Source organism: Crocodylus porosus, unplaced genomic scaffold (assembly GCF_001723895.1).
Source record: "Crocodylus porosus isolate Cpor-Errol unplaced genomic scaffold, CroPor_comp1, whole genome shotgun sequence".
In the NCBI taxonomy this organism is placed as follows: Eukaryota; Metazoa; Chordata; order Crocodylia; family Crocodylidae; genus Crocodylus; species Crocodylus porosus.
Window position 1 is genome coordinate 11,321,356 of NW_017728912.1, and position 16,332 is coordinate 11,337,687.

At 40.1% G+C, this 16,332-nt stretch overlaps 1 protein-coding gene across 1 annotated transcript in view; it reads left to right on the forward strand.

The window, feature by feature from the left end:
* Positions 1 to 6,868, forward strand: part of NDNF (neuron derived neurotrophic factor) — a 27,015-nt gene extending 20,147 nt beyond the window's left edge. The window contains exons 2-4 of the mRNA XM_019534031.1: positions 790 to 978; positions 2,524 to 2,648; positions 4,251 to 6,868. Of these exons, the coding sequence (XP_019389576.1) occupies positions 791 to 978; positions 2,524 to 2,648; positions 4,251 to 5,641 (1,704 nt within the window). The 5' untranslated portion in view covers position 790 and the 3' untranslated portion in view covers positions 5,642 to 6,868. The remainder of the gene's footprint in view (positions 1 to 789; positions 979 to 2,523; positions 2,649 to 4,250) is intronic.
* The last annotated feature ends 9,464 nt before the right edge of the window (positions 6,869 to 16,332 follow it).

Sequence of the window (16,332 nt, forward strand, 5' to 3'; positions counted from 1 at the left end):
TCATTTTTAAGAGATTTCTGGGAGTCCAACCAAAATCTCTTAAGGAAAGTGTAGTCAACATAACCTCTGTCTGCTGTGTGCTAGTGCTCATTCTCATGTCCAGCAAGTTACATTTGGCAAAATGTCAAATATAGATCTACAAAATAGGTGAAGGCTTTTGATCATTGGTAGTGAGCAACAGTAAGGCTAATTAGGGAAACCAGTGAGTGGGATCAGTTTCACTTAGAGATGGAAAAATCCTATTTAGATACTTAGTCAATCCCTTTGGCAAAGCAAGATAGTTCCTTATTGTATATATTGCTAATGCTTTGGCATGAATAAAACCACAAAAATTGGAGGTTCCCATAAAATATAAAGTACACACCTGACCACCACCATATATATGTAAAATAAATGCACATCAAAGATGAAATAGTCTTCCGTTTATATTGTCTCTTATTTTTATGGGTTTAAACTGAATCGAGATTTACATGTTCTGTTCTTATAATTTGTAATATTTGTAGGAAACATTCTGTTAAATACAATTTGTATAGGGCTGTAGGGTTTGCATAAAAAGCTAGCTTTTCAGCTGACAAATTGATGGAAAGAACTGCACCAGTGTACACCAGTTGAGGATTTGGCCGAAATTCATGAGAAATACATTGCTTTATCATCCTTTTTTATTTGGTATGTGCTCATAAAAATAAAGCCATAGAATTAAAATGAAACAAATTGAGCATCAAAAAGTAGCAGTTACTACAGTGATATAATTTGGAAGACATCACATGGGAATCCCTTTTGTTGTTGTAGGATGCACCTGCTTCATTGTTCTTTGCTCTTCCTGCTGCTACCACTCAGTTCCAGGACCCAAAAGTTGCCTACCAGAGATGAGGAACTTTTCCAGATGCAGATTAGGGACAAAGCATTTTTCCATGATTCATCAGTAATTCCAGATGGAGCTGAAATTAACAGCTATCTCTTCCGGGACACACCTAAGAGGTAAGTTGATTCATAGAAATATAATGGAGTTGTGCATGAAGTCAAGAATTTTATTTCTTTTTTAATTTTGGAACCAATTTTCAGAGACCCAGAAAGAAAAATGTCAGTTTTTGATGGGTTTTTTTTGTTTTTTTGTTTTGGGGGGGTGTAGCAGGGTACTAAGGTGCCTGCTACTGATAAACAGTAATATGGGCTCAGCTGCCAGTCACCAGGGCAGCACAGGTGTGGGTTGCCAAGACAACCAGTCGGGCCAGCTGACCAGAAGGGGGCAGGGCCGGGCCTATATAAACAACCAGACTGAGACCAGAGCCAGTTCCCCTCTGGCAGCCAAGGAAGGTGGAGCTCTGCTGGAGCAAGCAGGGCAGGCATAGCAGGCATAGCAGAGAAGCTGGATGGCCTGAGCAGTTTTGCACGAGGATACTGGGTGGAGGAAACCCTAGTAGGGATATGAAGGATGGTTAGCCAGTTTGGCTTGGAATTTGTGTTGGAACACGGGAGTGGTAGTTTTCTGTTTTGGTTGTTGTGTAACACGGGAGGACTGGGTGAGGCTGTAGGGGTGGAGGAGGCCTCATAGGAGCTCCCCAGTAGTGTGGGGTTCCTGGCGCCAGAGAGGACACTGTGTTTTGGGGTGTCCCGACTCCGGCCCCAGTGTGGGCAGTATCGGGAGGAGCCCAGTATGGGGCGCAAGACCCAGAAAGGGGGTCTGGAGGCCAGGCATGGCTGTACCCACCTGAGCCTCAATGGTGAGGAGCCCAGTGGGCGTGAGACCTGGGGAAAGGGTCTGGGGGCCAGGCACGGCTACGGCCACCTGAGCCTCGATTGCAGGAATTGTGAGGCAAGGCCCTGGTGTGGGCTACGAGAGCCACGTGGGAGACAGGCCCTGGTGCGGGCTATGAGAGCCGTGGGAGACATCCGGAGGCGCCTGTAAGGGCACAGGCGGGCAACGGAGATGAGTCCGGGGACCTGCGGGGGCACAGGTGACTACTAGACAGAGACAAGATACATCAAGGCACCATGCCAGAGAGGGTAGAAAGGTAGCCTCCCTTTAACAATATTACCATCAAAGATGGGGCGGGCAAGATAGCAAGGGTGCATTGAACCCGATTTGGCACGGTAGGTAGGGGGCGCTAGGGGAGTTCATGGCACGCCTAGGTCGTGTCCTGCCACAGGGGGACTTTTTTTGCATAAGTCTTGAGTCACCAGAAACCACAGATGTCTCTTAAACTGAGAACAAAATCCAAGGTCCAAGGAAAAAGAAATGTGACCGATGTTGTATTGGTCCTTCCACCACACTTATCCCTCCTACTCTCTACTGTCTCATTGTTTTCTACTGTGTTTCTAAGAAGCCAAGTAAATTAACCTAAGATGAGGTGAGTGATTTTCTGCCTGATGGATATCAGAACTTAAGCTTGAGAGTCAAAACTAGCTTGGATGTCCCTCTACTACACTGAATTCTGTTACAGGACTTCAGGCTCTAGACATGTCAATGCCTTTTAGTTTTCACCAGAACTGAGTGATGTTATGAATGTGCTACTTTTTCCATAGGTATTTCTTTGTGGTTGAAGAAGATAACACTCCTTTAGCAGTTACTGTAACACCATGTGATGCTCCTCTGGAATGGAAGCTGAGTCTGCAGGAACTTCCAGAAGAAGCCAGTGGAGAAAGTTCAGGTAACAGGGAAACTTTAAATCTGTTACTTTACTGATGAAAGAGTTGATAACGGAGATTTTCAGCTCTGAATCACTGATTAAAATCTTCCTGTATCTGTAATGACTTGCTACGTACAGTCTTCTGGTGAATGAAACATCTAAAAGGATGACAGAAGACAATCAGATTCATGAAAAAAGAAAGAACTACTCAAATTAGTTAAAGGGATACAGTCTGTCAATGCTCCTGGTGAGTTTAGCACATTGGGATGCACAAGTCTCACCTGAGGAAAGTTTTATGAGAGAGGTTCTGTGGCAGGGCACTGTTGGTTCCTGACACTTTAAGGGCTGGAGCAGGCAGCAGCCAGGTGTTTGAGTACTGTGGCCATTTTGAGACCCAGGATATGTATAGGGTGAAGCAGTGGTCTGCTGCTGGCAGCCAGTGGAGCTGAGACTCAGGAACAGCTTGGAGATTTATAAGCTGGAGCTATGGGGATGGAGGAGGCTCTAGGTCCTGGGCATGTACTAAAACTGCACCCTGCTGGGGATGGGTGGTCTGACAGGACTGTTCATGGCAGAACAGTCCCTCCAAAATGCCAGGCCAGTTACCACCCAAGTGAAAGGTAGGTTGGAGGTGCCTAATAACCTTCAGCCCATGCACAGTCCTAGCTGGGGAAAGCCCAGGCCAGTGAGAGGCCTGAGGCTCACGTGACCCAGCAGATTTGTGAGGGAAAAAGCAGGCAAGCAGCTCAGGCTTGTCCCGAGGAACCTTGACTGGCCCATGCTGGGGCCAGAGGCCAGAGAGGGGTCAAAGGACCAGGGGCCCACTGCAAGGGATGTCTACGGAGCAAAGAGGCTCAGGGACCCGACTGGCCTGAGATGGGGCCAGGACCTAAGGGGGAGGAGAAGGTCCCAGGGAGGGGGCCACAGTGAATGGGGTGAAGGGCACAGCTGAGTTTAGCTGTCTAAGATGCCATCTGCGAGGCTTGAGCCGCAGTGTAGGGGTGAAATGGAGCTGCAGAGATCCCCCTAAACATTGGGGTACAAAAATGGGCAGCCTCCCACCTAATTAACACCATAATTATGTATTATCAAGGTGTAGCTGAAAAAAGAGGCAGGTGGTTAGCCCAGAGACAGGCGGGCGGACCAGCATCAAACTAGCCCCAGGAAGGCCCCACCTGTTACAAGCTCCAAGAGTAAAGAGGTCAGAAAATATATTCAGAAGAAAACAATAACTAAGGAGCCCCATGGAAAGGGGAGAGATTGTGTCTTTACAGTAAGACACCTTTTGTGACATATGGATTTAAAAAAACCCTTTCCCTTACTAGCACCATGTGGATGACTATTGCTGTAACACTAATTCAACAATATATTCTTGTTCTCTGAGCTATACAGTATTTGGAGGTAATGATATTACCATTTAATAGGTATTTAAGCAAAAAGAACTACCAGAGCCAATCTATTTTTGACTGATTATTAGTTCTACTGGAAGTCCTGTTCCCCATAATCACCTGTTTCATCTGGTTCTGATATTTTACTTAAAGTAGCTATTCAAGTTTCATTTTCTCATAGAACCATATAATGACATATTTTTCTTACAAACATTTTTCTTTGGTCATGATCTAGGTGAACCAGAACCACTTGAGCAGCAGAAACAGCAGATTATTAATGAAGAAAGCACGGAGCTGTTCTCTTACAAAGGCAATGATGTTGAATATTTTGTGTCCTCCAGTTCCCCATCTGGCTTGTACCAATTAGAACTCCTGTCAACAGAGAAAGATACACACTTTAAAGTATATGCCACTACAACTCCAGAGTCAGACCAACCTTATCCTGAATTACCTTATGATCCGAGAGTTGATGTCACCTCGCTTGGACGCACAACAGTCACATTAGCATGGAAACCAAGTCCTACAGCATCTTTATTGAAACAACCTATTCAGTATTGTATTGTCATCAATAAAGAGCACAATTTCAAAAGCCTCTGTGCTGTTGAAGCTAAGCTCAATTCTGATGATGCCTTCATGATGGCTCCAAAACCAGGTCTGGATTTCAGTCCATTTGACTTTGCCCATTTTGGCTTTCCATCAGAAAATAATTCTGGCAAAGAACGTAACTTCGTAAAATCTTCAAAGCTTGGGCGCCACATTCCTCCAAAGCCAAGGGTTGATCTGCAGAAAATTTGTATTGGGAACAAGAACATCTTCACAGTTTCTGATTTGAAACCTGATACACAATACTACTTTGACATGTTTGCAGTTAACATTGACACAAATATGAGTACCGCCTACGTTGGCACCTTTGCCCGAACTAAAGAGGAAGCCAAACAGAAGACAGTGGAACTGAAAGATGGAAAAGTCACAGATGTATTCATCAAGAGAAAGGGAGCCAAATTTTTACGGTTTGCTCCTGTTTCATCACACCAAAAGGTCACCTTCTTTGTTCATTCATGCCTAGATGCTGTGCAGATCCAGGTTAGAAGAGATGGAAAACTTATCTTGTCCCAAAACGTTGAGGGTGTCCGTCAGTTCCAACTGAGAGGAAAACCAAAAGCTAAATATCTAATTAGGCTGAAAGGAAGTAAGAAAGGTGCCTCCATGTTGAAGATTTTGGCTACAACAAGACCTAACAAGCAGTCATTTCCTTCTCTCCCTGAAGATACCAGAATCAAAGCCTTTGACAAACTTCGCACATGTTCTTCAGTCACAGTGGCATGGCTAGGCACACAGGAGAGAAATAAATTTTGCATCTATAGAAAGGAAGTGGATGACAATTACAATGAAGAACAAAAGAAAAGACAACAGAACCAGTGCTTGGGTCCAGACACAAGGAAGAAATCAGAAAAAGTCCTCTGTAAATATTTTCATAGCCAGAATATACAAAAAGCAGTGACAACAGAGACAATTAAAGGTCTGCAGCCTGGCAAGTCCTACCTGCTGGATGTTTATGTCATAGGGCATGGAGGACATTCAGTCAAATATCAGAGCAAACTAGTGAAAACAAGGAAGTTCTGTTAGTGACCTTGTATATAAAAATATATGGAACTCTAATCTGAACATTATCTTACTTTAAGTATACAGATTGACTACTTACACAGCTGAGAAGTTGTGACCTGTATTTGTACTGTGTAGAAAATATATCAACTTGTATATTTATGTTTACATAAGTACTGGTTTGGAGGGGCTGAGCCTGGTGCTCTTTATTGGCATCCAGCAGTATTATCATGTGTCCAGCAGTTCACATTTGATGCTCAATAGATGGCAAAGGTAGCAAGAAACCTTGAAGAAACTGCCATTCTCTTGCTTCCATATTGCATGAACTGCTTCTAAATTATTTTATTACTTAAAAGGCTGAGAAGTCATTCAACCACCTTGTTATTCACATACAAGACCACACAGAAACACTTTCTCTCTATGTAGATGGTAGGATTTCTGTAAATTATTTTATAAAGTCTTGTTTTAAATGTCTATGTTTCTATGATTGTAAACTATTAAAAGCATCCCCATTAAAATGCAGATCTATACTAAATATTAACTGGGCTGCAGATCAGTCAGTGTCATTGCTAATGTAAATTCTTATCTGTTTGATTTTAATGTTTAAATACTGTATGTATTTCATGTACAAAGATGTCATACATTATATTCCTGTACATAAAATTAAAAATATTAGATTATATATTGCTTCTCTTTTCTTGATATTCTGAGGGAGAAAAAAAGCACCCTGAAACTTAACAGTGTAACCCTGAATGCTTATGGAGTTTATCTGTTGTTGTGTTTTTAATGTTTTCAGAAAAGGGTGTCTAAAGATGCCTAGAATTACTAATGCTACTGAGGAAGTTGTTAAATATGTAAGTGATCATAGGACATTGGGAAAAAAAGGCAGCTGTTGCAAACATTGAAACTGCCGTGATATAGCATTAAAAATGTAGACAGCATGGAAATGCTTTAAAATATACTTTGTGATTGAAAATGCAATCCATTTTGTTGTTGTTATTTTTTTGAGTGCTGACAGTGTACTTAGCACTCTGCATTCACTTGCAAAATAACTGGACAGACAGTACAGTTCAAAGACATAACACAACAGATGACCAAGTAATCTCAAAATAGTGCACATAAGTGTTTCTTACTACTTGTAGTGAATTATCATTGGAAGCCTTTATCTTCTGGACATATACCATTGTGAAACATTGTTACTAACAGGAAACCTATAGAAAATTAATTTCAAATATAAAACTTCCAGGTTTATCTTGTTTCCAGCCTTTTTATTTCTTCGTAAGGTTTCGTTTGCTTAGGCTCAAAGGTATAGGCTATTCGGAAGAAAATTCACAACTGTAAAAATATAGGAATAGTGGAAAACCCAGAAGAGGGGAAGCTAATATTGCTGCTAGCTAAGACCTGACTAGATATAAGAATATTGTAATTAAGTTCCAAGGCATCCAGAATAGGTGCCCCAAATGGTCATTGTGTTGTCCCAAGTGGTAACTGGACTGTAGTGCATGTTAGCCTACATAAACAGGCTATGCACAAAACTGTACATAAGAAAGCAGATGGCAGGACTTACGCAAGTAAGTTCCTTGTTCCCCTCCATCTCCAGTGGCTTTCCATGCATTGCACTGATATAAAGCTTACTGGATGTCTGGGTTCTAACAGTATACATGGAGCAACTAAGAAGACGAAAGAAGGAATCAAACACTATGAATTCCATTCTATTCTTTCCCCCAAGATTCTGCCTACTAATTACAGAGAAACACTTTATCAGTTGAAATCATCTCCTCCTGCTCTAGCTAGCATACCAGGTATTTCTTCAACTCTGGAAAGGTTTTTGTGATTTCATAGGCACTGTTGTCTGCTCTAATGAAAATAGGGAAAAAAAGCATGATGGGGCAGCTCTTACTTTGGGAAATGGACAGAAGAAGAATTTGGATATCTGTATGACAATACAACCCTATTCTGTGTCTAGAAACAAAGTGAAAAGCATTTTAAAATGAAGGAAGTGCTCAAAGGAAGTTCCAGTGTGACATTTCTAGAGAATAAAACCTAGAAAAGAGGCACAGAATTGAAAGAACCTCCCTCATATTCTTCATATCCTCAACCCTGATATGAACTGATCACCTCTGACCTGCAGCTCAGGTTACATATTTAGCCAGTCTTTGGCCTATTTGCTGATTGCTTTAGTCCACTGGGAGCTAACATGAGCTTCCCAACTAAGCACAGCCCACACACCAGTCATTAGATGGCCATAACTTTCAGCTACTGACCTGAATTGGATTTGAAGCAATCATCACTCTGGATTATATTATTAATCCCCTGAAATGTCCACATCCTTATTTTTACATCAAAACATATATATAAATCATCTCTCAAAGGATATTACAGATAGGTATCTGTCATGGGGAAAAGGAGAAAGTTTATTTTAATCTCCATCTTTTAAATAATATAATTCAGGAGGTGGTAAAAATAGGAGTCTGCACCCGGAAATAGAAAGTCAAATGGATATCAGCATTCTTAATACATGTCTGATGAAGGAAAGCAATACCAGGTGCTGGAATTTACAGCTGAGGAAAGAATGGGTCTACAGGAGAGTAGCACGTTTTTAGTCTGTGTTGGCAACAGACCTCCATTATGAAATATCCATTGCAGGAATGTGTAACAGAGAAGATACACTGTACTACATTTTTTGTCTCAAGTTCAGTAAAGGATCACAGCAATTTCACACCACATCAAGATAGTCTTTAACATCTTCAACAATCAAAGTGGAGCCTATCTAATTTTATTGATTTTCTTACCAACAAATCTGACAGCAGTCTTACATTTACAAGCTTCAGATAACCCACAAGACAAAACAGTATATGAATTACAAAACTCACGTGAAGATTATAGGAGCATTAAGAGAGTAAATCAATGAGTTCTATACAGTTATACCATTTATTGTTAATAACTACTGTTATAATAATCATTAATCTTCCTCAAAGTTACATTTGCTTGTGTACAAGGTTTATTTTTAAAACCTTTAGTGTTCAGGGGGAAAAAATTCCTTTCAAAGCAGCAGCTTGTTGTTCTCAATGATAACACTTGACAAATAGCATAATATTTGGAATTCACAACAGTCTGTGAATATCCAGCACAAAGACTTGATTATGGACAGTGTAGAAATAAAAGCATTTTTATAACTATCTAGATAAGTACATAGATAATGATGAATTACTATGAATCCTAAGGTCTGAGCTCTCATTCCATGGCTACACAGAATCCTACCTGGAATCTATGGTCCCTTGTGTCACCAGTTATAGCCAATTAGCTTAATCTTTTTTTTCTAACTTTTTAGGCAAAGATTTTCTTGGATTCACTTAATCCAGCTAATATCCTGTAACCCAAAAAATGAGTCATATTCAAATTACTGTCACTTCTGTAGGCTGTTGATTCAATAATTTTAAGATATATTCAAACAAGAAAATATACTTAAACATATGTCCAGGATTCTAAACAGCATCCTAGTGTGGACTATAAGGCTATTATTAAAGTTAAAGTTTGCCTGTCATAAGCTTTTTTATATACTAATAGAGCTCTTGTTTTCTGAAGCACTTGTTCTAATTTTATACTGGAAGCATTCCTGCAGGTTTAAGTTAGAATATAGAGATGAATGTCTAGACTATGCAAAGAAAATATTTCATAAGACTTTGGGTGCCAAAGTATACAGGAGGTTTGCACACTACTGTGGAAAGTTTGGGGTACCTCTGAGGCATGGACATTTTCTTTGATGTCCTATCCTATTTCACAATGTTTGCTATTACTCTTCTGGTATTTCACCAATATTATAAGAGGGGATGAGGAATGTGAAGTCTTTCTTGCCTAGTAAGCAGTTCTAGCCCTCTAATTTTAAATCAACACAGCTGCTTTGAGGTAGGTAGCTACAAGCAAGATGGGGTGCACAGTGTAATAAACAAGCTCAGAATTATTTCACTTTCTTTCTGTAACGGGGCAGACACCCATCATTCTCATGAGAGATGAGGATTCGTACAAAGGTAGTGAGGCCAGCTCCTGAAGCCCTGAAATTTGAGGACTTGTACAGGCAGCTTCTCAGTCTTTATGACAGTTATGTAGTTATCTACGGTAACATGAAGTGTGGGAGAAATGCATGCCACTTCAGGAGGTGGTTATTTACACCTATTTTAACCTCACTTTGTACACACGTGAATAACTAAAAGGTACAGGGGATAGTAGAATCTGGGTTCATTGTAGAATTGGGTTTCTACAGGTGGTCTTATAGGTCTCTGGTTGAGGAACAGTGAATATTAGCTGGGTGTGATTTCAGCTTCTCAGGGTCTAAGGAAAGGCAGCTGTGCCCTATTTTAACTCGATTAGTCAGGGCAGGTGACCTTGTTTCCTTAAACAAGCCTTTCAGGGTGAGCTATAAAGATGTTCCTTCTGATTTTTGATAGCTGAGAGCTATTTTAAAAGTTGTTGTTAGTGCTTTAGGAATAGGTTGCTTTGTTGTGAGTTTTGCAACATGGAGTTAGGTTCTCTGTGTTTGATTTTTATTTGGTAGAGTAGGGCTTTATGGCTATTTCAGATGGTTGTTTAAGAACAAACCACTAATCTAACCTTATTTAAAACTTTTTTTCCCCTCTATTCACAAGAAAGTCTGTTTCTCTAGTCCCTTGTCTTAGATTGAAACTGGTTGGATCTAGACAGGTGTTTTTAGAGGATGTCCTATCAATCTGGCTATAAATGGAAGGGAAACTTGATTTTCCCTGCGTGGGAAAAGAAGCAATGCCCCCAGAAATGTGTAATGGCAAAGCTACAATAAACCCAGCATACAAAATCTTATTTCCATAATAGTACTTTGTAACACCAGGCCGGGACTTTAGATTAGTACTGATTTTGAGAGTAAATTGTTATCTGTTCCATTACTTTCTAAGGCAGTTGTGTCCTACTGAACTACCCTGGCTCTTATATTAGGCTCAAATACTTAGTATTGAGTTCAGAGACCTCTCAAGTACACAGACTAAATCTTTAGGTAACGGGCTCTTGTGCCAGATGGTAAGTACAGGTTATACAATAGCCAAAAACAAAGCAAAATATAACACAAACCCTCAAAGATATGTAGATACCTAACTTCAATAGCAGTCTGGTACCTAAATACCTTAAGGATCTGGGCCTAGATGTTGCTTTTTTTGCTTGCCCTTTTAACTATAATCAAACAAGAGAATTAACTGTAACTTCTGGATGTAAAATTAACCTTTTTATATCTAATCTCAACAGTCCTTTAATGTGCTTCTCAAGGAAGTATATAATTTGTCTTGGGCAAGGATTTTTGGATAAAATCTTTTATTGGACCAACAGTATAGTTGGGATAAAGTTAGATAAGCTTTTTGATGCAAAACAGTCTTCCTCAGATCTGAGAAGGAAAGCAAGCAATGATTTTTAAGAACAGTGAGTAGAGCTGTGAAATGGGAGCAGGGAGAAATTCCTAGGTGTAGCAGACAAACAATTAGTAAAAGGAAAGAAGCTTGATTACTGGGAGATCGAGATGGATCAAATGGGAAGAGGATCATGTAGTGTGTAGGAAGTATTTCAAGAATCAGGTAGACTGTAGAGCATTGTAAAATGTGTATTCAGTCCTGGGTTCGTACTGTCCAGCCAGGTTACGTAGTTTTGGTCTCAAGCTCACCTTTTAAAGGTGTTTGTTAGATGAGGAAATGTCAGAAAAGGAGTGCTTGTTCTGTGACTAACGTACTCCTGCTAACATGTGTCTCTGTCCTTTCTTTATATTTTTTGAGTGAGAGGTCTTTTTGGTACATAGTTGATGTTTTGGCAGGCAAAGCTCTTTGGGTAGATGTGATATCTTTTATTAGACCAACTGAATAGTTGGAAAACAGTTCTTTGCAAGCTTTTGAATGCAATCGCCCGTCTTCAGGCATAAGGAGTCTCTGCTGGTCTGAGACGCCAAGGAATGAAAGAAGCTAAAAGTGTGAGAGGATGTCAGTGAGAATGTAAATAAGTGGAAATTAGGAAAACAAAAGGTAGAGAAGGGATGGGAGGCAGGAAACAAGGGGGAAAAAGTGAAAGGCAAGTAAGGGAGACTCCACTGTAGTAGCTGATGTTTAGTTTCACTCACATCGTTACTTCTGGGTTCAGTGGGAACACACAGGGGGCCCGCCATGCTCTTGTGGGATGCTCCATCCACCTCAGCATCACAGTGTTCACACGCTGTGCCTGGTACCTCAAACTATGTAGAAAAAACTTAAAGCTGTGTCTATGTCCAAATCACTGATTCTCCGAATCAGCATCAAATCTTCAGATTCAGATTCAGCTGAATCAAATCAGGGACAGTGATCTGAATCAACAAATTGAATCACTCTCCCTCATTCGGGCCAGATCTGAATCCGAATCAAATACGGCCTGTTTCACACATACCTAATAGTTACCATAAGGGCATTTGGTGCATTGGATCAGATGTATCTTATTTTGGGAAAGGCATGTATAGGATCCATGGATTCTGGTGGTTTCTTGTGGGGGCTGTTGATTATATTAGCAGTGGAGATGTATTGACACTCCATTTTAAACATCTATTGTTAAAGCAAAGTTGGGTCCCATTTGACATCTGTTATGCAGTGGGGAGTATGCTCCTCATGACGGGTATGGTTTGGGGGCTGTTTTGAAGGCCAGGAATAGGAGCTGAGGATATTTATCTCAAGGTCTGATCTTAGTCAAGTCTAGGATATATTTGCTTAATGATTCTTTTAGTCTGTTCTTGTGGAGGGTGGCAGGCTGTGTGTGGTGGGAGAGGGTTAGTGCATGGTATTTGGCTTTTTCAAAGGTATGGTCTTTTTTTCTACCGGAGTGTCCTTGTTGTATAAAGGTAGGATTTAGGCTGGCCAGGTGGGTAGCATGACTATTCTCCTCAGAGCAAATGCAATGGTATCTGAGGGCCTAACTGCAGATGACAGCCTTTTTGTGTGCTTTGGGATGATTGCTGGTCCTGTGGACCTAAGTATGGTGGTCTGTGAGATTTTGTATATGGTGCTTTGTAGGATGCCATCCTGGATGTGGATAAGGGTGTCTTGAATATTGATGCTACTGTAGGAGTATTCCAGACAAAGTTTGATTGAGAGGCTGTAGTGGTTAAACCTGTAGTGGAAGTCCATAAGTGAGTCCAAGTGTTCAGAATACTTACTGACTTCTGTGGGAATCAATGTTTTGTTTTATACATCTAGAGTACAATCCCAAAGCAAAGGACGTTATCAGTATGATGCCTTCCCAGCCGTTAAGCATTCCACAAAAGCAATCCTAAAAGTAACATCCCAGATCCAGTACTAGGTGTTGATCTATTTTTCCATCATGGCATATTGTATTTGGCAAGTATGCTGTGCTATCCCAACAGCCTTTGCCAAACCTTTGTTCTATTTATTTCAATAATAGAATATAGCAAACATTGAGTGCTTTTGAAAATACCACTATAATCAAAAACAAAAGGTGGCGGGAGGATGTCTATAGGGTATAGGACTTGATGAAATGCAGAGGTTTGGGCTGGATTGGTCATAATTATGCTGTTGTGGCCATCTGTCTCTCTTGCTCTACATGAAGCATTTTTCTGGGATTTAAACAAGGTCTACTGCAACACCTGACAGAAACAATCAGACACATGTTCTTTGTTTAAATCTATATTTGTGCTGACAGATGGCTAAGGTAAGTGAAAACTTCTGCTTTCGTGGTGTAGCTTAACTATGATTGCCTTAACAGGATTACTAATTATAATTTTAATAAACATGTTCTTTTTTGCCCCCAAATGTTCTTAATTCTTATTTTAACTGTGCCAAGAGCATGTCTCTCTGAGTCTACCGGAGTACTCAAGAGTTTGGCTCTACAGATCCCATTGTAGAACTGGGCCTGAATATTCAGTTGGTAAAATTGGATTCTACATTTCATGACTCAGAAAACCTCTTGCCAACCTACTCATGCACTTTTATTAAGTTGCTTTGTTGTTTTACACATGTTGAAGACTAGAAACACAAGTGAAATGAGCTCTATTTTAAGAAGCTAAAATGTACTTTGCAAGCAACCAAAAATTTAGATTAGAATGTGAAGCATGCTAAATTATGGTTTAGTGCTTGGTTCTTGTTGGTTTCATGTATTTCCTGAAGCTTACAGCTGCTCTGATACCTGTGCTATTTTAAACCCTGGGGTTGTTTGATATTAAAGTGAAATGCATAAATATAAAATAAAACCTAACTGAAGCATCATGGACAAGGATTATCTAATTTGGGGGTTAAGAGATTTTTGCTAAATAATAAGGTCTTCAGATTTTGCAACAGCTTTTTTGTTCCTCCCCCAATTGCTGTAAATATTCAAGTTTCCAGTACATTTATTTCCGCTTGTTTGAAACTGGTGTTCTGTTAAGCTGCTGCAGTGGTTCCTGGCTGTGTAATTTAAGCCCATAAATTGAAGACAAGGCTAGGTTTTCCTGTAATTATCTTATTAAACCAGGAGTTCCATGTTTATTCCTGTCACTGAGGAAAGCCTTTAATTAGTCTACTTTAGCTACAATGTGGATTTCTTAGTACACTTAACAGCTTTGGAGCAAAGCAGTTTTCTGCTATCATTAGCAATTAGTACAATATAAAGATTGGTTTTGCCTTTTAAACAAAACAGTGTCTAAAGCCATTCACAAGCAGTATTAACCCAATTGGTGAAGCAAGTTCTTGTTTGATCTCAGTTATTAAGGAGTTTCAGGCCAACAGTTCCAAACTGTATTATCTGTAGGCTGGTTTGATTGCTTTCATCTAGCTTTCACCTAAACTGTGATGGTAATGCTGACCTTAACCTGCCTAACTAACAGCTCTGGACATCAATGTTTATTGTACACATGGATTTTATTTTACTATGTTAAGGTCAGCAAAAAAGAAGCCTGTTTAAATGAAAATTATGTGAACTAATAATGATGAGTGCCAGGTATCACTGCCAAGTACAATTAGTCCTTCAATGACTGGTTTTCCATCTGTAAAATGGGGACAGTAACATTTAACTACACCATGGGATTGCCTAGTTGGATTAGCCATTAGATGTTGTGCCTGATTATACACCCAGAAGTCCCACTGACTGCATACGGAGTTCTTGGTTTTTAAAATGAAGATGTGCGGTTCAGCCCTGTGAAAAGCTTTAGCCATCAATTATTAATAGGTGTCTCTCTCCCTTGAGGGGTTATTTCTTTGTTGGTATTATCATCTGAAATGAGCAATACTTGGAAAAGGGAGAAGGGGGAAAGTTTTCAACTAGTAATAATCATGCCTTGGTTGACCCTCACAGACTGTGATACTGTCACGGCACAATTTATTTGTGTTTATTAGGAAAGAACACTTGGGGATAGCTATTAAATATTATAAGATCAGACATTTGGCTGGATTCTGCAAACAGTCATTATGGTGAATGTATTTGCTGCTCTTTAATTATTAATTTGAATAGGATTAGCTGGGTCAAATTGCTCACAGGCCAGAGTAAAGGGCAGTGTAGAGCCACGGTGTCCCTCAAGCTCTGACTTTGAGGCAAAATTCCTCTGTTGGCTCAGTAGGAAGATGTATCCTATTAGAACAGTACAGCAAGTTCCAGTCTTGCTCTTCTTCCATAGTCACGGCTCCTACTTGGGTTGCATTCCTAGGGACAGATGGATGGAGTGTACCTTGGGCTCCCCCAAAAGCAGGGTCAGTGCTACAACGGGTCTATGCATGAGTCACAGACCCTTGTGTTTTTTTTTCTCACTCCCATATGCCACATAATTGTCAGCTGCAGTGTGGCCCCACTGTTACTGTGTTTAATTATCATTTAGCTTTCCAGATGCTTGTGATGGGCAGTTAGGAAACAATAAACACAAATAGCATCCACTTCAAGTTGGTTTGTACTGCATTATAATTAGAAATGAGGAAGCTGAGACAATTCTCTCCCTTTATGATTATATAGTGAGACATTATTTTCCCCTCTGTTCTTGTTCTTTATGCTATATGCTATTAGTTTATCAGTTTTAATTGTGATATTTTCTTTGTGATAGAAAGGTTTCCAGGGGTCACACACACACACATGCACATACAGAAATATATTTTGGACATGACTTTTATTGGGCTCTTTATTTTTTTAAATAGTAAAATGCATCCTTTATTATTGTTCAGAACAGGCTTTGGCTAAAAATCTGAAGATGCTGTTTGGGAAGACAGTTGCTCTTGAGTGGTTCCATTATTTCTTCTCAGCTGTCTTTTTTGGTAAAGCTTGGTAATTTATTCATCAGCTCTATGATTGTTTTACCTGTTTTGTCCCACAGGTCTCCATCTTGTTACTCTCTCCTAGTTAAAATGACACAGGTCTCTACATTTTTTTTCATAGGGTATGGACAGCGTGCTGTCTGTTTTCTCACTATCTGACCAAAGGGGCGTTGGAGGAGAACAGCTGTCGATATTCAGTTCAGCGAGGAAAAGTCTTAACTGAGCTGGGGGATAAAAGATTCCTACTTCTTTGTTTGGGGTAGATTGTCCAATAGTTGTACAGGTTGTGGGTATTTCTTGGATTCTCTCATTGCTCTTTGATTTTCAACTAATATTACGACTAAAATTCCTTTTTTTTCCATTTGACTTTTGTAAGTCTGATCTCAGCCTTGGTTAGGTGTACACATTTGCAAAAGTTCAGCATAATGGTCACTATGGGCTTTATGCAAGGCTGTCCTT